This window comes from Amphiprion ocellaris, chromosome 17 (assembly GCF_022539595.1).
Source record: "Amphiprion ocellaris isolate individual 3 ecotype Okinawa chromosome 17, ASM2253959v1, whole genome shotgun sequence".
Lineage (NCBI taxonomy): Eukaryota > Metazoa > Chordata > Actinopteri > Pomacentridae > Amphiprion > Amphiprion ocellaris.
Genome location: NC_072782.1, coordinates 32,325,391 through 32,349,301, shown reverse-complemented (window position 1 = coordinate 32,349,301; position 23,911 = coordinate 32,325,391). Strand labels below are relative to the sequence as shown.

Below are 23,911 nucleotides of genomic sequence, written 5' to 3'. Positions count from 1 at the left end.
TTTTTTAAAGTAGAAGCACACATTTATTTATTTATAACACCTTCAGCTGCTTCTCTTAGGCCTTCTTCTGGTTTAAAACAGTTTATCTCTGTCCTGGTCCTGGTCCTGGTCCAGGTCCAGGTCCAGGTCCAGGTCCTGGTCCTGGTCCAGGTCCTGGTCCTGGTCCTGGTCCAGGTCCAGGTCCAGGTCCAGGTCCAGGTCCAGGTCCAGGTCCAGGTCCTTGTCCAGGTCCAGGTCCAGGTCCTGGTCCAGGTCCAGGTCCAGGTCCAGGTCCAGGTCCAGGTCCAGGTACAGGTCCAGGTCCTGGTCCTGGTCCTGGTCCAGGTCCTGGTCCAGGTCCTGGTCCTGGTCCAGGTCCAGGTCCAGTTCCAGGTCCAGGTCCAGGTCCAGGTCCTTGTCCAGGTCCAGGTCCAGGTCCAGGTCCTTGTCCAGGTCCAGGTCCAGGTCCAGGTCCTGGTCCAGGTCCAGGTCCAGGTCCAGGTCCTGGTCCAGATCCAGGTCCTGGTCCTGGTCCTGGTCCTGGTCCAGGTCCAGGTCCAGGTCCTGGTCCTGGTCCAGGTCCAGGTCCTGGTCCAGGTCCAGGTCCTGGTCCAGGTCCTGGTCCTCTAGAACTCCAGATCCCATCCAGACTCTTCATCCGGAGGTTCTTCTGTGTCTTCAGGGAAGTAGTCGAAGTTGCTGTTGTCCAGCGGTCCGTCCACCTAGAGAAGAACCAGGTTAGAGTCTTTAGCTGCAGGAGCTCAGAACAGACACCAGGTGGCGCCAACGCTGCTTCTAGTTGATCTATGAGTTTAACCAGTAAACATTAAGACCAGCAGCAGTTTTTCAGTCCCACTTCTGGTGCTTTTCCTCCTCAAAGCGGTTTTCTGCCATTTTGGATCAAATTTGTATCCTTTTGAGTTTAATTTTAGCCATTTCTGGTCTCATTTTGATCATTTTGCATCATTTTCTGCCTCATTTTCATCATTTTGTTTCTTATTTTGGTCCTTTTGGGCCATTCTGTGTCTCTGTGGTTGTTTTGTGTTTAATATTCATCATTTTGTTTTCAGTTTTGGCCGTTTTGTTACATTTTTTGATATTTCTTTTGCATCTCTAAAGTTATTTTCTGGCCTGTTTTGGTCGTTTTGTATCTTATTTTATGTGTTTGTTGTTTTTTGTTTCATGTTGATCGTTTGAGTCTCTGTAGCAGTTTTTTTTAACTCAAATTTACTATTTTGAATCACATTTGGATAAGTTTGCATCTCCCTTTTTCTTTAAAGTTAAAGCACCATTTTTGCATCTTATTTTGGTAATTTCAGGTCATTTTGTGTCTCATTTTGATCGGGTTGCATTAAGCTTTGGTTGTTCTGTGTCTCATTTTCAAGTTATTTTGCACATTTTTCCTTTTATTTTGAATTTATATAAATATTTGACTTTTGTCTCAATTTGAATGTTGACTTTTGGTTGTTTTGTGTCTCATTTTGATCATTTACATTTAGATTGAGCCATTTTGTGTTTCCTTTTGGTCATGTTGTGTCTCCTGTTGCATCTATTTAAAGGTATTACATTCTGTTTTGGTCATTTTGGCTCGTTAAATGTCTAACTTTAATCTTTTTACACTTAGTTTCAGTCGCTTTGTGTATTTTGGTAGTATTGCGTCTCATTGTGGTCCTTCAATGCTATTTTGTGCCTCATTCTGATAACTTTGTCCCTTATTTTGGAAATTTTAGATCATTTGCTTTGATCATTTGACATTAGGTTTAGTGCATTTCATGCTTTTTGGTCATTTTGTGTCACATTTTGACCATTTTGCATTTCGTTTTGGTAATTTTGGGTCTTATTTTGGTAATTGTGCATCTCCCTTTCTCATGTCTTTATAGTTATTGGTCCTTTTGTGTCTAACTTCGGTCATTTCAGGATGTTTGGGATCTAACTTTGGTAGTTTTACATTTAGTTTTGACTGTTTTGTGTCTTCTTTCATGCATTTTGTGTCTCATTTTATTTATTTGTTTCTTCTGGTCCCCTGGCATCACTTTAAAGTCATTTTGTGCCTGACTGAGGTAAATTTGTATTTAGTTTTGGTCATTTTGTGGCTTATTGTTTGTCCTTGTGGGCCTTTTATATCTCTTTAAAGTTATTTTAGCCTCATTATTGCCATTTTGACTCTGGTATTTGGTCATTTTGACTCATTTTGTGTCTTACTTTGATCACATTGTGTCTCCTTTTACATCTTTTTAAAGATGCTGCATCCTGTTTTGGTCATTTTGATTAGTTTCATGTCTAGTTTTAATCATTTTACATTTAGTTTAGTCTGTTTTGCATCGTGTTTTGGCAGCTTTACATCATTTAAAGTTATTTTCTACCTCTTTCTGGTTGTTTTTTAGACTGATGGATTCTACTTTGGTGGTTCTGTCGGATAAATCATCTGTTAAACTATTGGTAAACCGCCTGATACCCACCGTGGGGGTGAATGGAGGATCTATGGTTCCCTGTCGGAGTCCGTCCCAGTTGAAACCCTCGAACCACCTGAAGGACAAAGATGGACACGTTACCATGACGACAGCCTCACCATCCTCCACAGATACGTCATCATTCAGCGTCTCACTTGTGTTTCTGGATGTCCTTCACTCCATTCTTCTGGTTCCCGAGCCTCTCTGAAGGATTGTCCCTGACCAACACAAACACACCGAGTTAAAACCGGAAGCGGCTCCGGGTCCGAGCCAATCTGAGCCAATGGGACCAGAACCTGCACAGACGCTTGATGAGGTTGGCGGCGCTTTTCGTGATCTTCTTGGGAAACTCGATCATGTCGATGCCTCTCAGGATGATGTTGTAGGTCTTCATGGGATCAGAGCCGGAAAAAGGAGGACTGGAGACGGAGAAAAGATGAATTTATTTACACAGAAAACAAACAGAAATAATGCGGATCCACAGTTCAGACATCAGAGACGATAAAAACCAAATTATTAGGAACCAGATGGTCACAACGAGGTCAGACTTACAGGTTATAAATGGTTAAATATTCTCTTTTTAGTGCTTTTTTATGGTGGAATTTTAAGAAGTTTTTTAAAAAGCACAGAAAGCAGACATCTCAACTCTGTTAATAAAAGTCATTAAACACTGAAGTTTGAATATTTTTAACCCACACATGACCAACTTTATTACACATTTTTTTCTCAAATGATTGAGATTTTATTGTGAAATTACCATTCTATTCTTGAAATGCTTTAATGGCTCCTCTATAGCAGCCATTAGTTTTGTTTTATGAAATACAGTTAACATTTACGTCTTTTTGTTTTGTTTGGTGCTTTAAATATGGCATTTTTAAAAATTATTTTGGGTTATTTGTACTTGTTCTTGTCTTTGCAGCTCTTATTTTGGTAATTTCGGGTTATTTTGCATCTCACTTTGGTCACTAAACATTCAGGTTTGGCCATTTGTTATTTTTAAAGTTACTCAATCCTATTGTGTTCATTTAGTGTCTCATTTTGGGTTGTTTATATTTAATTTTGGACATTTGGTCTTTCTGAAGTTACTCAATCCAGTTTTTGGCATTTAATGTCTCAGTTTTGTGTCTTTTTAAATTGTTTTGAGTCTCTTTGTGGTAGTTTTATGTCTCATTTTGGTCATGATGGGTTTAGTTTTGGTAATTTTCTTTCTTATTTTGATAATTTTGGTCATTATTGTTCTCACTTTGGTCGTTTTGGCCATTTATTGTCCTTTTTCGACAACTTTCCATCTCTTTGTAGTACTTTTGCACCTCTTTGAAGTTACTCAATCCTATTTTGGTCATTTAGTGTCTCATTTTGGGTTGTTTTATGTTTAGCTTTGGTCAGTTTGTGTCATATTTTGGTCATGTTGCATCTCCCTGTGGTCCTTTAGCATCTTTTAAAAGTTATTTTGTGTCTCATTTTTGACATTTTGTATGTTATTTTGACTAAGGTATATCTTTGTGGTTCTTTTTCCACCTCTTTAAAATTACCAAACCTATTTTCGGCATTTTGTTTCTCACTTACTTTTGGGCATTTTGTGTCTTTTCGTGTTGTTTTGAGTGTCTCATTTTGGTCAGTTTGCATTTAGTTTGTGTCTCATTTTGACGATTTTTGATCTCCTTGATAAAGAGCTGGAATGGAGTGGACTGTGGCTCAACAAGCTTTTTCTCTCTATGATGTCAGTAAATGTAGACCAGCTGTAGTTCCTGGTTGTTCCACCAGGTGGAGCCTCTTCCTGTCTAATACTGTAGAGACCAGAAGAGGCATCACTCAGACTGCAGGAAGTTCATGTTGGTGGGAGTTTAGCGAGCAACGGGCACCATGACAAAGACTTGTGTGGAGGTTAATGACCTCTGACCAGAACTCTGTTTCATGGTAAAGGTTTTGTAGTCGTACCTTCCACTGAGCAGCTCAAACACCAGGATTCCTAAAGACCAGCAGTCGGCTGAGCTGTCGTGTCCTTTGTTGAGGATGATCTCAGGAGCAACGTACTCTGGAGTCCCACAGAACGTCCACGTCTTCTTCCCCAAACCCACCTTCTTGGCAAAACCAAAGTCCACCTGCCAGGAGGAAACAAACCTCTGAGCTTCACGGAGGTCTGGACCCTCATTGATCTGATGAATGTGGAGAACCTCACCAGCTTGGCGTATCCTCGGTGGTCCAGGATGATGTTCTCTGGTTTGAGGTCTCTGTAGATGATTCCTCTGGAGTGCAGGAAGGCCAGAGCTTCGATGACACAGCCGGTGTAGAACCGAGTGGTGCTGTCGTCGAACAAACCTCTGAGACAGAAACAATAAAAGCCGATGAGAGTATTCAACCCCCTAGAAATGGTCGATTTAATTTGACTTTTTTTGAGAAGAATTCCAAAAAAACCCAACCCTCTTTCATGTCAAAGTGAAAATGGACTTCTACAAAGTAATGTCAGTTAATTAAAAATAAAAAATGTAAAATAAGTGATTGAATAAGTATCTAGTATATGAGTATATAGTATAGGACCTGCTACTGAAAAACATCATGATGCTGCCACCACCGTGCTTCACATTATGATGCTGCCACCACCATGCTTCACATCATGATGCTGCCACCACCGTGCTTCACATCATGATGCTGCCACCACCGTGCTTCATATCATGATGCTGCCACCACCATGCTTCACATCATGATGCTGCCACCACCATGCTTCACATCATGATGCTGCCACCACCATGCTTCACATCATGATGCTGCCACCGCCATGCTTCACAGTGGGGATGGTGTGTTTGTGATGATGTTTAGTGTTTGGTGTCCACCAATCATGTCATCTACTCTGATGGACATAAAGCTCCATCCTGGTCTCCTCAGACCAAAGAACCTTCTTCCAGGTGTCTTCAGAGTCTCCACATGTCTTCTGGTGAACTCTAGTCCAGATTTAATTGGAGGTTTTTCCATGAGTCTTTCTCTTTGTCTCCATAAAGCTTTGACTGGTGAAGAACAGATAACAGTTGTTGGATGAACAGTCTGAAGCTGGAACTCCTTCAGAGGAGTCATAGGAGTCTTGGTGGCCTCCCTCTCTAGTCTCTCAGTTCTTGAGGACGTCCTGCTCTAGTCAGATTTATTCATGTTCCATCTTCCTTCCATTTCTTAATGATGGATTTAACTGGACTCCAACAGATCTTCAGGAACTTGGAAATGTTCTTGTATCGTCCTGACTGATGCTTTTCTACAACCTTTTCTCAAAGTTTTTTGGAGTGTTCTTTTGTCTTCATGGTGTATTTTTTTCTGTTTACAGGTGAATCACTCACCTGTCTCTCAGCAGCGACCACAGTTCTCCTCCAAGACAAACCTCCAGCAGCATGTAGAGATACTTGGAGTCCCTGAAAGTCCGATACAACCTACAGAGAAACAAACACAATCTGCTAAATGGTAAGACTTAAATATCACATTTTCGATACATGTACATGTTGATGAGTGCATTTTTTGGCTTGACTGAAATTTGTTTATCTGCTTTGATATTCAGAAACCACATTACATTTCTCAGGAGCTGGTGGAGACCAAAAATAGAGCTAAAACAGAGTCAATATTGGTTTTCAAACATCAAGATGTTTTAGCATTGAAGACTGTTGCTGCAAAATGTGGAAATAAACAACTACTTGTTTAAAGCAGCTTTAAAGGGTCCGTATTTTGCACATTTACAGGTGTATGATGATATTTTTTGGCTGTACTAGAAAATGTTATGTTGGTAAGTAACCCCAAAACTCTGATACAAGAAATCATACTGATGCTCAAAGTTGATCATAGAAAAATGGTCAAAAATTGCTATGAAGGTAGAACTCTGATCATTAATAAAGTTACTGGAGATGAAGAACCAGATGTTCTGAGGAGGTCAGGAAGGAACTGTAGTCCTATTTGGTTGATATTTTTGTGCTGAATTTGAGTTTTTGTCATAATTCCACATGTTTAGTGGTAATTTTGGTCCTTTTTGTGGTGACTTTGCATGTTTTTCGTGGCACATTTGAACCTTTCAAGGTAATTTTGGCTATTTTGGGGGTAATTTTGCAAGTTTTTTGTGCCAAACTTGAGTTTTTGTCACAATTGCACCCGTTTGTGGTAACTTTGGTCCTTTTGTGGTGATTTTGGCTGTTTTTCCTGGCATACTTGAACCTTTCAGGGTAATTTTGGCTGATCTTGGAGTGATTTTATGTTCTTTTGTGGTGATTTTGGTCATTTTTGTGGCAATTTTCCAGCTTTAATTAGTTATTTCAGTTGCAGTTTTCCCCAGAACTCAGATGTGTTTCTCCTCCTAAATGTCATGGTTCTATCTGCTGCACTGATGAAATTCTGAGGCTCAGAAATGATGGAAAAAGTCCATTAAAAAGTGATAAATCTGGACCCACCTCTATGGACTTCAAGGACCTGGAATGTTCTAAGTGAGACTAAACTTAAAGACTGGAAGCAGGAAAGGAGAACGTCCCCTGGAGAAAGTTCTAGAGTAGATCTACCAACATCGGGAGAAAGTTCTAGAGTAGATCTACCAACATCTGGAGAAAGTTCTAGAGTAGACCGACCTACAACTGGAGAAAGTTCTACAGTAGACCTACCGACAACTAGAGAAAGTTCTAGAGTAGACCTACCTACAACTGGAGAAAGTTCTACAGTAGACCTACCGACAACTGGAGAAAGTTCTAGAGTAGACCTACCGACAACTGGACAGTTGTTGGTAGGTCTACTCTAGAACTTTCTCCAGGGGATGTTCTCCTCTATGGACTTCAAGGACCTGGAACTCTGGAAATCTCTGATCATTGATAAAGTTACTGGAGATGAGGAACCAGCACCGTTTGATGCTGCTGAGCAGAGCAGCAGACTTTAATTAGAGGAAGTAACGGACCTGATGATGAAGGGACTGTGAGCCTCCATCATGATGCGACGCTCTGACAGGATGTGACCTTGTTGGCTGGTGTCCACGATGTGACGCTTCTTCAGCACTTTGAGGGCGAACGTTTGGTTGGGATCGCTCTTTAACTGGACCTGAAAACACACAAACACGAGTAGAAAACAGAGACAACAGCGTCTCAATAGGTTTAAATGTGAACTGACCAGCTCCACTCGGCTGAAGCCTCCCATCCCCAGAGTAGAGATGATGGTAAAGTCACTGAGGGAAACACTGGAGAAGAAATCAGCTTCTGCCTGCCGTCTGGACAAAACAACACAGAAAACAAGTTAAATCAGAGCGGAAATAAGTATTATGACCGTTTATTTAAGTCAAAGTAGCGATACAATGTAGTAAAAATACTCCATTACAAGTGAAATGTAATTTTGTTGCTGCATCATGTGTAACTATAACATACTATAACTACTACTAATAATCACTCTCATTATCACGCTGGAAAAAAATGCTCCTCTCAAAACAAGAAAAAAAAAACTTATTTCAACTTTTACCTTGAAATAAATGAAAAAATCTGCCAATAGAACAAGTGAAAAATGTCTTGGTAAGATTTCTAGAAATAAGATATGATATTTAGAATCTTGAGATCTTAAAATTAGCTGGGAAAACTTATTTTCAGCTCTACTTTACCAGGATTGTCAAGCTTAGGTGTCTTAAAATAAGCCAGACATGCTTAAAAAAAAAAAAAAAGAAGCAGTTTTTCACTAAGAAATAGATTTTCGCTTTCATGTAACCTCCTAATTTGAGATGTTTTACATTTATTTTGAGTTTTCTTGTAAAATTCAACTCAAAACAAGATAATTTCAAGATCGTTTGACTTAACAGGATATTAGAGATGCATTGTCTTAAAACAAGTCCCTCCATCTGCTGAAATGTCTCTTGTTAAGTGAATTTATCTTAAATCGAGTGGGATGAGACATTTGGACTAAAAATAAGACAAATCGACTTGGTAAGATTTAGAGTTTTTGCAGTACAATTCATCTGCTTGTTGTTTAGTTTTTAAAAATATGGAAAACAAACCATAAAAATTATCACAGTGCTTGTTTTAGCCAACCAATATTTTAAAATTACTTTTAAAATGCAGCAAATCCTTGTATAAACCATCAAATATTAGAATTTTGATGTAAAAATGGCTGAACTTCTAGTTAATTCTCTGTAGATGAACTAATCGTTTCAGCTGTATTTGTACATAAACCATTATTCGATCAAACAGAACCAAACTTGAATCAAAATATTTCCAATTTTAGACATGATTTTATCTATTCCTTTGTTGATTGTATGCACTTTGATAACACCAAACTTAATCCAAAAATTATCAATTTTAGACCTGAATTTATCCGATCTTTATGTGGATGCGCCAACATCTTTAGTACCAGATTTTATTCAAATTATTTCCAATTTTAGACCTGAATTTTTTCAGTTCTTCTGTGGCTGCACAAACTTGTATAGCACCAGATTTCTTTCAGAATTTTCCAGATTTTGGACATGACTTGTGTGGCTGCACAGGCCTCTAATGTATTAAAATTTATTCAAAATATTCAGTTTTAGACCTGAATTTATCCACTATTTAAGATTTTAATTTATGTAGTTCTTGTTTTGCTGCTTAGACATCTATAGAACCAAAATACTTTCAAAATATCACAGATTTTAGACTTTATTCAGTCCTTGAGTGGCTGCACAGACTACTTCCAATTTTAGACTTGACTTTAGTCCTTGTGTGTCTGCTTCTGTTTAACTGTCTTTTGTTTCGGGGAAAACCCCTGCACATGATTCTCACCATTTTTTTTCATTCAGTAACAAACCTCCAGTAAATAGTGGGACTAATTAGTTAGCATGAAGCTATTAGCAAATTACTATGACACTGTTCCTAATTAAATCCCTGCAGACTTTATAAAAAGGTGTCACAAACAGCCGGAACATTTTAATTTCAGAGTTTATCTGAGCTCTTTTTTGTCTAGCTGCTCTTACATAAACCTTTAAACGCCATTCTGCAGGTTTCTTTGGACTCACTTGGCCTTGACCTCGTCGCTGTCGTGCTGCTTGTCGCTGCCGTCGTCCAAACCTCCGATCAGCTGTTTGAAGGACCTGAAACACAGACAGAGGCTCCTTTAACAGAGAACCGGAGGCTTCACCGCCGAATCCAACTGGTTTTAATGGAGAACAAAGATCCACACTGACTCCCTGTCGATGACCAGACATGTGACGTCGCCCACGGCCGTGACGCTGGCGGTCCGAACGTCCTCGCTGCAAACCAACAAGAAGGAGATGTTTGAACAGCTGCAACATGCTCTGAAGGAATCCATAGTGTTACATATTTCAAGAAATGTGTCATTTTAAAAGTGTTTTTGACAGATTTTTGAAGATACATTTCAAAGGATCATTGCTTTACTTCATCATTCAGATGTTTTTGTTCCAACGTAATAGAGTCACTCTTCACAAGCTCTGCAACCACTATGGCTAAAATTTGGTTAAACTACTTTCTTAAAAACATTTGTTTGTCCACTTCATGGCAACCCAAAGAGGCTGTAAATGCTTTTTCTAGTAAAAAATTAGTTTCTTTTCCCACGTCCAACAGTTACAGAGCGAAGTTAGCTTTATTTGAAGTCTTTTTTGTGTCTTCAGGATTCATCTAAGTGCAGTATTTGTTCCAATTTTGGTCTCCACCAGTTCCTGAAGGAAATATCTGCCTCTTTAGCTTCCAAATCCATACTAAATACTAAAACAAAAAAATGGAAAAAATGACAATTTAAAGAAATACTTCATAAAAACACAACAAAATACTAGAAATACTACTTGGTTACGGTTAGGCACTAAAACTACTCGGTTATCAAAATACCAAAAACACAACAAAATACCGAAAGCCCAACATAGTACTGAAAAATATGTCAAAATGCTGCAAACTTGATAAAACAACAAAATCCTGAAAATTCTACAAAATGCAACAAGACACTGAAAACGCAACTAAATACTGACACTGCAGTTATCACAGACTACAATGTAAAAGCTGTCAGGGTAAATCTAAAAGTGAACACGGCTGGAACACGCTTGTTGTTGCCATGGTGACTCATGAAGTGATTAAATTTAACTGTTTGGCAGTGGAGGTGGAAAATCCTCGTTTTTTGTTGAAGTTCTCGAATTGCATGATTTCAGATGTGATTACAGGTATGATTGCAGATATGATTAGAAATATTATTGCAGACATGATTGCAGATATGATTGAAGATATACACTAATAATGAAGCATGACTTGTGCATGTTCATGTATGTTTGTGTTTCACCCTTTCAGAGCCTGTTCTCCAAACCAGTCTCCTTTGGAAAGAGTCTTCACAGCCGCCTCTTCATCATTTGCTGAGATCTGCTGAGAGACTTTCACCTGTGGACATCGAGTACACTCAGGTACTGTACCAAAGTACAAGTTTCTTTTAGCTTCCTGTCTACACCTGCCTCCTCTGTGATCACTTCCTGTTTATACCTGCCTCCTCTGTGATCACTTCCTGTTTATACCTGCCTCCTCTGTGATGACTTCCTGTCTACACCTGCCTCCTCTGTGATCACTTCCTGTCTACACCTGCCTCCTCTGTGATCACTTCCTGTTTGTTCCTGCCTCCTCTGTGATCACTTCCTGTTTGTACCTGCCTCCTCTGTCATCACTTCCTGTTTATACCTGCCTCCTCTGTCATCACTTCCTGTGTATACCTGCCTCCTCTGTGATCACTTCCTGTGTGTACCTGCCTCCTCGTCCTCCTCACCTGTCCGTCGCTGATGATGAAGAAAGTGTCTCCAGTGGCACCCTGCCGGATGATGTAATCACCGTCACTGTAACGAGTCTGAGAGACAAACATGTGAATCACTTGTTAAAATAAGACCTCAGGTTTTCAGAAACAGGAAGTGTTTTACAACAGGAAGTAGAATCACCTCCTCCAGAGCGTCGGCCAATTTACTGAGAACGTCTTCAGCCAAAGACTGGAAGGACGGAACACTGAGGACAGTTTACACAAAGACATGTGGTCAGAGCTGTAAAATATATATACAGTATATATTTCTAACAGCTTGCCACTTAAATTTAAAAAAATGAACTATTTACAGTTATTTTATAAATTCTGCCTCATTGTTTAAATTACAGATAACTGGTTCAGTCACAGACAAAAATATATTAATCTACATATTAACTGTATTTTTACAAATGTGTTTGGTTATAAGATTACTCTATTTTCTTACTATATTTTAATCAGCAAAAAATACTTTTTACTTTACATATATTTGATGCTATTTGAAGGCAAAATTTTAAAAAAATCAAAAGAAACTAAAAATATTTAACTGTTATTTTACATATTGTTCATGTTTTGTTAAATTACAAATAATAATTATTAATTATAAAACAGTCATTTACAGAAAAAGAAAACAACAGCAAAAAAGAAAACAGGACAGATCTGTTAATAACATTAAAAAACTGTAAAATTTTATTTTGTTTATACACTTTTTTTACTGTATTTGAATCAGTAAACAAACATTTTACAGATATTTCCATTTGTTTAAAGAAAATAGATAGATAGATAGATAGATAGATAGATAGATAGATAGATAGATAGATAGATAGATAGATAGATAGATAGATAGATAGATAGATAGATAGATAGATAGATAGATAGATAGATAGATAGATAGATAGATAGATAGATAGATAGACTGCCATTCAAAAGTTTGGGGTCACTTAGAAATGTCCTTATTTTTGAAAGAAAAACATTTTTTTTCCAATGAAGATAACATTAAATGAATGATAAATCCAGTGTAGACATTCTTAATGTGGTAAATGACTATTGTAGCTGGAAACAGCTGATTTTTAATGGAATATCTCCATAGTGGTACAGAGGAACATTTCCAGCAACCATCACTCCTGTGTTCTAATGCTACATTGTGTTAGCTAATGGTGTTGAAAGGCTCATTGATGATTAGAAAACCCTTGTGCAGTTATGTTAGCAAATGGATAAAAGTGGGAGTTTTCATGGAAAACATGGAATTGTCTGGAACACTCCAAACTTATGGACGATAGTGTATGTAGATATAGATATAGATATGTATGATCAGTTACCTGCGTAGGAAGTCGGTGTACTGGGAGTATTTAATCAGACCAGTTCTCATCATGATGGTCTGGAAATCCTGTCGGTCGATCGCCCACAGCTTGATGTCGGTCAGAGCTACAGAGAAATATTCAATATTAATGTAAAAAAAAAATCTACTTTTCTTCAGAAGGAATTATTAATTAGTTCACATTCAATCAGAAGACTTTTAGAAAACACCATTTAAATACAGAAAATACCTCATAAACCCTTTATAATGTGATCAGCTCCGCTAACAATGATCAGAGATGAAGACTGATGAAATATCAGTTTAAAGCTAAGACTTGATGTTTTCTCTGACTGAAGTAAAGGAGTCACGGTTCAGAGATGGTTCTTTCTGTTTTTAGACAGTTCCTGCTGGACTACGCATTAAAATGACGTCAGATGTGACATTAAATGTGCTTCTACATGTTTTTTCAGTGTGTGACACCACAGGGCTGGTTTGGAGAGTGATTTACATCTGAGAAGAAGCTGAACATCATTCAGAGTCTCTCTGAGGTCTGAATATACAGACTGATTGATGTTTAATTTGTATTCATGCTGGTATACATCTATCATGTATGAAGAGTCCTCGACGTCTCACACAAAACAACCCTCCTCCTCTTTGAACTGAACCATTTCCAACCTCGTTTCCATCTGAAGCACCGACGTACTTTAGATTTTCTTTTTCCCGACATCTGAAATACTGTTCGGTCAGAGGTAGGACTCAATACTTCAAAGGTTGTACAGGAAATGTAGCATTTTATTTAAATTAGGACTCTGTATAAACACAACCTGAACCCACAGAAGAACTGCAGGTTCTCAGAGATGCTTCAATCAAAAATACCTTCAAATTACTTTAAAGCGACTCTAATTAAACTCAGCTGCAGCCAGTTGGTTCTAGAAGTCATCAGTCAGTAAATGGATGATCTGAGGTCAGTGATTGTAGGATAAAGACTCCTGGATCTGGAAGGTCCAGTCTCTGGTGGATCAGTTCTCCTGGATAGAACTACACCATGAAGACTAAATAACACTCCAAGAAACTCTGAGGAAAGCTTGTTGAAAAGCATCAGTCAGGACAATACAAGAACATTTCCAACTTCCTGAAGATCTCCTGGAGTTCAGTTAAATCCATCATTAAGGAAAGGAAGGAAGATGGAACATGAATAAATCTGACTAGAGCAGGACGTCCTCAAGAACAGAGAGACCGAGAAGAAAGAGACTATAGAGAGGGAGGCCACCAAGACTCCTATGACTGGACTAGAGTTCACTCTGAAGTCACCCGGTAGTAGGTTCTTTGGTCTGAGGAGTCCAGGATGGAGCTTTTAGTCCATCAGAGTAGAAGATATGTTTAGACACCAAATACTGGACACCATCACAACCACACCATCCCCACTGTGAAGCATGGTGGTGGCAGCATCATGACGTGAAGCATGGTGGTGGCAGCATCATGATGTGAAGCACGGTGGTGGCAGCATCATGATGTGAAGCACGGTGGTGGCAGCATCATGATGTGAAGCACGGTGGTGGCAGCATCATGATGTGAAGCACGGTGGTGGCAGCATCATGATGTGAAGCACGGTGGTGGCAGCATCATGATGTGAAGCACGGTGGTGGCAGCATCATGATGTGAAGCACGGTGGTGGCAGCATCATGATGTGAAGCACGGTGGTGGCAGCATCATGATGTGAAGCACGGTGGTGGCAGCATCATGATGTGAAGCACGGTGGTGGCAGCATCATGATGTGAAGCACGGTGGTGGCAGCATCATGATGTGAAGCACGGTGGTGGCAGCATCATGATGTGAAGAACGGTGGTGGCAGCATCATGATGTGAAGCACGGTGGTGGCAGCATCATGATGTGAAGCACGGTGGTGGCAGCATCATGATGTGAAGCACGGTGGTGGCAGCATCATGATGTGAAGCACGGTGGTGGCAGCATCATGATGTGAAGCACGGTGGTGGCAGCATCATAATGTGAAGCACGGTGGTGGCAGCATCATGATGTGAAGCACGGTGGTGGCAGCATCATAATGTGAAGCACGGTGGTGGCAGCATCATGATGTGAAGCATGTTAAGGCCTCAATCCAACTGAGAATGTTTTTTATTAACTGACACTTTTTGCTTTGAATTAGTTTTTTGTAAATTCTTGTTGAAAAAAGCCAAATTAACATTGGAGAACCGTTCACATTGATGGACCTAAACAAAGGGAAGATCTTCAGGTGGAGGTCCTGGTTCTGTGGAGGGCTGTCAGAGAGGAACAAGGACATGAACATATTTTCATTTTCATTAAAAGATTATCCTTGTGGAGGCCGATAACATTTTCACATGAATACCAGATGACCCCGTGTTTACTCTTCACTGATGAAATGAAAAGGATCCATCAGTCACAGCTTTGCAAAGACAAGAAACAAGACAAGAAAACCAAAGAGAGCAACAACACCAACGGTGTAAATAACAGAGATGTATGTTCTGTTAATTACAGCTAAAAACCAAAAGGTTCAGTTTAACCCTAAAGGACCAGGAAGCTAATACAGATTTATAGGGAAAACAAGGTATGAATAAGAGAATAAACAGGAAGAATGTGATGCTGAAGGCAGAAAACCGAGGAAGAACTAAGGAGACGTGAAGAGAAAAGACTGGAAGTGACATGAGGACGGCTGCTGTCAGTCACAGAGACACGTCAGGTTAAAAATAAACCAGTAACAGATGAAGATCAACGCTGGCTTTCCAGGAACAAGAGCTTCAAACATCCCAGTGAGCGTCAGCCATGATCTCAAGGTTGAAAACTAATGAAGATCTAAACTTCAATAACATCAACATTTACTAAACACAAACTTTTGTGAGAAATTTCTAGAGTAGACCTGCTGACAACTGGACAAAGTTCTAGAGTAGACCTACCGACAACTGGAGAAAGTTCTAGAGTAGACCTACCGACATCTGGAGAAAGTTCTAGAGTAGACCTACCGACAACTGGAGAAAGTTCTAGAGTAGACCTACTGACAACTGGACAGTTGTCGGTAGGTCTAAAGTTACTGCAGATAAAACTCAACTACTTTATTAACAGGTAATCTGGATCTGGTAACATCTTCTACTGAGGCTTAAATTCAGATGTAAATCATTTAGAGATGAAACTCTACTTTGGTGACACCAGCTCGGTCCATCTGTCTAATTAGCATTTTGATATTGGGTCAAACTGTGTTGCACTATGAAGATAACGGATCAGATGTCGTATCCAGACTGCATGTTAGAGGGTCCAGTCCTCACAGAGATAGCAGTTACAGCTGATTAACACAGAGGAAACATCCGATGTGTTAAAATCAGACGCTTTGTGGGATCCACAGCTCAGGGAGGACCAACCAGTACGACCAGCAACGACTAACTGGTCTGTGTTGCTACGGCAACGTCAAGCATCACGTCTTCCCACATCCTGCATGTTTTCACTTGAAGCCCCCCCCCACAGCACTCCACTTCATTACCCACTGGATGGACCCACTTATCCTCCATCCTCAGCCTGGAGAGCTTTTTATTCAGTTCAACACTCCTACGTACCTTCAGCCTCCACCAGCGACCCGATACACCAGGAACATACCAACATCACATGGAGGTTTGTTATATATAAATAGCAAACATCTGGTCCTCTTTTAAACAGATGGTACACCACCATTGATGAAAATTAGTGTTTTCAGTCTTTTATTTAGCAAAAATATCAATAGACGTAATATTATTCCATGGAAAAAGTAACTACAGCCTTGGTATTAAATGCTAGTAGAGCCGAAATGAGTTCTTGCTGAAATAGTTTCTGCCAAACGCCTTCATTTGTAGATGTTTGAGGGTTTTTTCTGGATCATTTCATTGGGATTTACTCAGCTTTTCACTTTACTGTGATTTCTATACCTATCTTGATAATTCAATGGACTTTGTTAATCATTAGCATCCCTACATTAGCAGCTAGCAACTAGCATTTACCACCACCAGTCAGTAAGTAGCTAAATAAGTCAGTGTTCTTTGGTTAAAAAAGTAACTACAGCCCTGGTATCAGAAGCTAGCATAGCAGAAATAACTTCCTGTATGATTGTTTCCAGTTTCTGACGTCGTTTAGCTGAAATGTTTTACTTTTCTTCTTGCAAACCTCCTTCAGTTGCTGATGTTCAAAGGAGAAATTCAACTAATTTTAATCATTTTTCTGCAGCGTTACAAAAGTTTGCTTCAAATTTGCTTCACAGCTAAATGGAGACACGACTAAAGGGCTTTAATGTGGTTGTTTTTTGTTTTTATTCTGTTCATACATCATAAAACATTAGTGTTAAAACTAAAACCAGACTGAAGCAGCAGAGAAACTGTCGACTTTAGCTTCCATTCAATTAAACCCGTTACCTTGGTAGTTTTTCTCTTTTACTCGCTTTTCTTTGTCTTGACCCAAACTTTCCAATTACTCAGACGAGGCTGGTTTCTTTACAAACCTTTTTTCTTTCTTTCTCTTTATTTCGCTCTTCGGACGACATTGAAAATCATAAAGCCTCCGACTGATGGATTAGAAAAGGTGAGAGAGCCTCGTTTAGAGAGAAATGGGATTTAAAAAGAAAAAACCTCCTTCAGCCAAGGACAGGAGTGTTGTTGAGAAGAATGACTTTAGAAAAACATATTTTTATATGAGTGATGCCAGAAGAACGCTGTTAGACAACAAGTTTAAAAACAAGCTTCAACAAATCTGAGAAATTTTCTTCTCTAGACTCTATTTTCCTGTTTCCAACCCTGTGGTGTTCATTTATCTCCATATGCTGTCCCAAAAAATCTCATTTTATAGTGTTTTTTAAAAATCTAAACTAAATCTATCGATCAAAGCAAAAATTTTCTGAACTACTGACTGTTATTTTGCAGTTTTTCTTCAATTTTAAATAATTTTAATCACAGAAAAAAAATCAAGACTGTATTTTTACAAATATTATTTTTTTGCATTTGACCATAAAATTATGCATTTTTTTGCATCTGTATTTAAATCTGCAAAATATAAATTTATTTTACAGATATTTGTTGTTACTTGAAAGAAAAATATTAAGGATTAAAAATGTATTAAAAATAATTCTTTCACTGTTGATTTCCAGATTTTTTTTGTGCGACTCTAACATTATTAGAAAAAATATTATTTAAAATATATATAAAATAAAAAAGAAATATTAATTAAAAAATAACATAATAAAAATAAATTAATTAAAAATAAATAAATAAATAAATTGTAATAAACTAAATATAAAATAATACTAAATAAATACAAAATAAAACAATGAATATGAATTTAAAAATTATAAATATAAAAGTTTAAGAACATTTTAGCTGTTTTAAATGTTTAATGTATCTGTAAAAGAAGAAAACAAGCAAAATCTGAAAAATAATATTTTGTCTAAAAAAATTAGAAACCTGAAACAGTGTAAACTGTAGTTTTACTTATTTATTTATTTTCAACAAAATGCCTTTTTTCTCCAGATTTTCACTGTTCTGGTAAATTACTACTACTACTACTAATAATAATAATGAGTATTATCACAGATTTTTTAACATTTACACACTGACTGGGAAACAAAACTGTTAATAATAAATCTATATTTTTACAAACAGTAATTTGTTCTTTTATAACGTTTGACTGTAACTTTACACTCTTTACACTCTTGCTGTATTTAAATCAGCAAAATATACATTTATTTTTATATACATAATGTACATTTGTTGTGATTGTTTTATTTACCTGGTTTACTACCTGTTGTTGTTGTTTTATTTACCTGGTTTCCTACCTGTTGTTGTTGTTTTATTTACCTGTTACGGTGGCCGTCCGGGTGCAGTTGTAGAGGATCGCCAGCTCTCCGAACACTTTCCCCGGTCCGATGCTGCAGAGCTTCTTCCCCTCTTTGGTCACTTCCACCATCCCCTCTGTGATCAAACGCTCTGATTACAGATTGATCGGCTCATTGATCTGATGAATCTGTTTCTGCTGCAGCTGATTTATCGTTTATCTGTTTAACGCTTCGTAAATGATCAGGTAAAAATCACACAACAACCTGAAACTGAGATAATAAATATAAAAATATAAATTATTTCTGTATTTAGATCCATAAAATATTAATAAAATGAAAAATCTGCAGCTCCTGGTGTATGGAAATGGGCATCTATAATGTATGTATTTATTTGTTAATCTATTAATTTAAATGTTTGCGCTAACCAAAATCTGTATCATTCACTGTAAAAACAATTCTGTAAAAAATTAATATCTGGCAGAAAAATAGCATAAAAAATTATGAAATATTTGAACGTTCAAAAGCTGTAAAAACAAAAACAAAACAAACAAAAACATTATTGCAAATGAAAAATATAAAGTATAAAACTGTGAATTTCATCCATCCATCCATCCATTATCTATACACCGCTTAATCCTCATTAGGGTCGCGGGGGGTGCTGGAGCCTATCCCAGCTGACTCAGGTGAAGGCAGGGGACACCCTAGACAGGTCGCCAGTCTGTCGCAGGGCTACATACAAAGACAAACAAGCACTCTCACATTCACACCTACGGGCAATTTAGAATAATCAATTAACCTCAGCATATTTTTGGACTGTGGGAGGAAGCCGGAGTACCCGGAGAAAACCCACGCATGCACAGGGAGAACATGCAAACTCCATGCAGAAAGATCCCGGGAAAGCCGGGACGCGAACCAGGGACCTTCTTGCTGCAAGGCGAAAGTGCTAACCACTACGCCACTATGCAGCCCCTGTGAATTTCAAAAATGAAGAAATAAAAATTCATAAAAAATAACTAAATATGAATAAATAAAATATTAAATAAATAAATAAATACAATTAAAAAATAAATGTTGATTAAAAAACAATAACAATAAATAAAAGGTAAATATAAATAAAAATAATGAATAAAATGTGAAATAATAATAAATATAGATTTCAAAATAAGTAAAAGAATTAAAAGAAAAAGAACGAAATTATAATAAATGAAACATAAAATAAAATGTTGGGTTTTGTCTTTTAGTTTTTGTCCTCTTCTGCTTTTTCTGACTGTAAATTAAACATTTTGTTGTTTTTGAACTAAACCTGGACTCATATTTTCCCAGTTTCCTGGTATTTTCAGAATAAAAGCGTGACTCTGACCCTCCAGAACGTAGACGGTGGATCCATCGTCGCCCTCCTGGATCACACAGCAGCCTTTGGTCAGACTCGTGGGACGCATGCAGTCCATGATGGTGAGAATCTGAGGACAGAAGAGGATGACAGTTACAGAAATCATAAATAAAAATGTGTTTACAGGTGAGTTCCTGGTTTACCTGTCCGTGTTCCAGGTGTTTCATGAAGTCGTTGTCCATCAGAGCTCGTTGAATCAGATCACTGGACCTAAACAGACAAAAAAAAAGTTTTTCTTTTTTTACATTTAGTGGATGAAAAATGCTTATAAACCACATTTATGTCTCTGAAAATATGTAAACTAACTACTAACTAACTACTAAAATATGTTCCTTACTTATTAAATATTTTCACACGTTTCTTCTGCAAGGATGCAAATATTTTATTTTAAATACATAAGTTGTATATATTTTTGACATTTTGACACCTTATATTTGTAATGTATAGTTTCTACATTTAAAGTATTTATGTTTTCACACTAATCGGTATATTTTTTACATTCCTTTGTTTTTAACATTTTTGTTTGTGATGTACATTCAAAACTGTAAATTAACACAGTAAATTCTGACTTTTATTGTGGGTTAGGGGTTAGCCTAACACCCCCAACGCTAACCCTAACCCTTGTGAAAGGACACTATAATCCAGGCGTTTTCTTACTCTTTGCTCTTGCAGTAGCTGGTCAGACTTTTATTGTGAAAGGACACTATAATCCAGGTGTTTTCTTACTCTTTGCTCTTGCAGTAGCTGGTCAGACTTTTATTGTGAAAGGACACTATAATCCAGGTGTTTTCTTACTCTTTGCTCTTGCAGTAGCTGGTCAGAATTTTATTGTGAAAGGACACTATAATCCAGGTGTTTTCTTACTCTTTGCTCTTGCAGTAGCTGGTCAGACTTTTATTGTGAAAGGACACTATAATCCAGGCGTTTTCTTACTCTTTGCTCTTGCAGTAGCTGGTCAGACTTTTATTGTGAAAGGACACTATAATCCAGGCGTTTTCTTACTCTTTGCTCTTGCAGTAGCTGGTCAGACTTTTATTGTGAAAGGACACTATAATCCAGGCGTTTTCTTACTCTTTGCTCTTGCAGTAGCTGGTCAGACTTTTATTGTGAAAGGACACTATAATCCAGGCGTTTTCTTACTCTTTGCTCTTGCAGTAGCTGGTCAGACTTTTATTGTGAAAGGACACTATAATCCAGGTGTTTTCTTACTCTGCTCTTGCAGTAGCTGGTCAGACTTTTATTGTGAAAGGACACTATAATCCAGGTGTTTTCTTACTCTTTGCTCTTGCAGTAGCTGGTCAGACTTTTATTGTGAAAGGACACTATAATCCAGGCGTTTTCTTACTCTTTGCTCTTGCAGTAGCTGGTCAGACTTTTATTGTGAAAGGACACTATAATCCAGGCGTTTTCTTACTCTTTGCTCTTGCAGTAGCTGGTCAGCGTGACGTCGGTCAGCTGGGACGGATCCAGAGCTGAAGGTTCTGCTGAGATCGCCTGACGTTTGGTTCTCTGAGGTTCATCTGGAGCCGCCGGCGTCTGAACTGAAGATCCTGAGATTCAAACCACAACAACAAACGTTAAAGCAGCAGCAGGTTTATTATGGGATGTTTCTGGAGGTTGAGTCACTTAATGAAGGTCAGAAAATAAAACACCGATGGAGGTTTAAACTGCAGCTTCATGAGCATGGAGATAAAAACACGGATATAAAAACACTGACATAAAACACTGAGATAAAACACTGAGATAAAAACACTGACATAAAACACTGAGATAAAACACTGAGATAAAAACACTGACATAAAACACTGAGATAAAACACTGAGATAAAAACACTGACATAAAACACTGAGATAAAACACTGAGATAAAAACACTGACATAAAACACTGAGATCAAAATGGACATAAAACACTGAGATAAAAACACTGAGATAAAAACACTGAGATAAAAACACTGAGATAAAACACTAAGATAAAAACACTGACATAAAACACTGAGATAAAACACTAAGATAAAAACACTGATATAAAACACTGAGATAAAACACTGACAAAACACTGAGATAAAAACACTGAGATAAAACCACTGAGACAAAAACACAAAAATAGAAACAGAGATACAAACATTGAGATGAAGCACTCAGATCAAAACACTGAGATATAAAACAGAGGAGCAAACATTGAGATATAAAATGCTAGGATAAAAACCACTGAGATGAAAACAGCAGAGATATAAACATTTAGACAAAACACTGATAAAAAAAAACCGTGAGATGAATAAACTGAGATAAAAAAGAAATTTGAGTAAAATACTGAGATAGCTACATAAATACGCACAAAATGATCAAAAATAGACACAAAATGGCCACAAAGTGACACAAATCTACTAAGAAATACACGAAATGTTCTGACAGGTGAGGTTCTGGTTCTGACCCACCTGTACCTCCAGGTGAGGTTCTGGTTCTGACCCACCTGTACCTCCAGGTGAGGTTCTGGTTCTGACCCACCTGTACCTCCAGGTGAGGTTCTGGTTCTGACCCACCTGTGCTGGCCGTCTTGCGGTGCCGGTCCAGCTCCACCTGCAGCTGTCGGATCAGGTCGTCCTTGATGTCCAGCTCCAGCTCCAGCTCGTCGATCAGAGCGTCTCGCTGACGGAGCTCCTCGATCTTCAGCTGCAGAGCCAGCTGGAGGTCCCTCAGGGTCCCGGAGCTCTTCGGTACCGACATCAGGACCCGCATGGACTGAGCAGAACCGACACCAGAACACGGTCAGACTACACAGGAAATGCTTTAAAGGAAGATGAGGCTGAGATAAAGAAGGACCAGAACCTCTGTTTGGACCGACTGTGTTCTATTAAAAATTACTCAGAACAGAAAGACACAAATCAACAACTGAGGGCCACAAAATTACAATAAAGTGACAAAAAGGACAATAAATTCAAAGAAATTCACGACGAAGAGATACAAAATGACCACAAAGAGACACAAAATGGACACAAAAGGACATAAAGAGACACAAAACGAACACAAAGACACAAAATAACACAAAACGGCCACAAAGACACAAAACGACCACAAAGAGACACAAAATGACACAAAACGACCATAAAGAGACAAAAAGAGACACAAAATTAACAGAGAGATAAAATGACACAAAACAGCCACAAAGAGACACAAACTTCATAATTCTGTATTTTACTGCAGTAAATGTATCTGACGTTTGTAATTCTCTTAAATATTAGGATTTTAAAAATGGTTGTAACGAACATTTAATTTTCTGAATTTATAGAGAAACAATCGATTAATTAATAAAATGATCAGCAGATTGATTCATTAAATCAATAATCAGATTGACAGTTTGATATAAAAGTATTTAAAATGAGCTCAATCAGTCACATTAATGCCTGATAGTTAACATTTATAACATGTTTTTACCACGTTTATAAATTTATTCTAATATTATTTTCACATTCATCTCATTTTATTTTCTTATTTTTAATAAACTGGTCTTTTTTCTGCTCTTCAACTTTTTCTTTTTCTGTTTTTCTCTGATTATCAATATTTATTTCTGCATAAAACTCGTGTTTCACTCACTTTTCCAGTCAGACGCAGATCAGTGAGGTGCTGTGAGTCCAGACGGAGAGAATCTGAGGATCTGATTCTATCGATCAGCTGATTCTGATCACAGCTGATCGATACGTTCATCGATTATTAAAGCAGATCAGAGCCTGAATGTTCCTCTGATTAAACATCAACAGCAGCGTTTGACCGGAGTCCGACTGAGCAGCTTCACGAGGATGCGCACAGCTGAGTTTGACAGCGCTCCTACAAACTAAAAGACTCCGCACTTTTATTTTGGAAGTACACGCGTTGCAATGGACTTTTAATTTGAAATAAATGCACTTATATTCAGATGTTAATAAAAATCAGCTGATCCTAACGTGCACTGCGCTTTTATGGTAAAAAAAAAAAAAAAAAACTCAGAGTCATTTTACTTTGAAGTACAGATTTTTATTTATGTCAAAATAAAAGTGCAGTATGAGTTAAATTTATTTCAAAGTCAAATAATTCTACGACTGTTTTTTTTACCTTAAAAATATATTATATGTGTATATTTCTCAAAATAAATATGAGTTGCTGATTTTTATTCATTTCAAAATATAAATTTGCAGTGTGAGTTTTTAATTTCACCTTTATTTTATAAAAAAAATGTTATATATTGAATTTTTAATGCTTATTTGAAAATA

The 23,911-nt window shown here is 37.8% G+C and overlaps 1 protein-coding gene across 2 annotated transcripts; it reads right to left on the bottom strand.

Moving 5' to 3' along the window:
- Nucleotides 1-467: 467 nt before the first annotated feature.
- LOC111585744 (cGMP-dependent protein kinase 1-like) lies at nt 468-23,446 on the bottom strand. Of its 2 annotated transcripts, XM_055019425.1 has the most exons (21): nt 23,259-23,446; nt 22,208-22,406; nt 21,082-21,217; nt 19,811-19,877; nt 19,638-19,737; nt 18,300-18,413; nt 12,482-12,587; nt 11,308-11,371; nt 11,142-11,219; nt 10,671-10,765; nt 9,571-9,636; nt 9,403-9,477; nt 7,545-7,641; nt 7,336-7,475; nt 5,753-5,842; nt 4,609-4,750; nt 4,368-4,531; nt 2,726-2,848; nt 2,585-2,647; nt 2,439-2,505; nt 468-701 (listed from the first exon to the last, which is right to left on the bottom strand). In XM_055019425.1, exons 1-21 carry the CDS (start codon nt 23,367-23,369, stop codon nt 606-608), a joined length of 2,193 nt encoding a protein of 730 aa, XP_054875400.1. In that variant the 5' UTR covers nt 23,370-23,446; the 3' UTR covers nt 468-605. The 2 variants fall into 2 exon arrangements, with proteins under 2 accessions (XP_054875400.1, XP_035797440.1); XM_035941547.2 differs by lacking the exons at nt 21,082-21,217; nt 22,208-22,406; nt 23,259-23,446 and adding an exon at nt 20,325-20,396.
- Between the last annotated feature and the right edge of the window lie 465 nt (nt 23,447-23,911).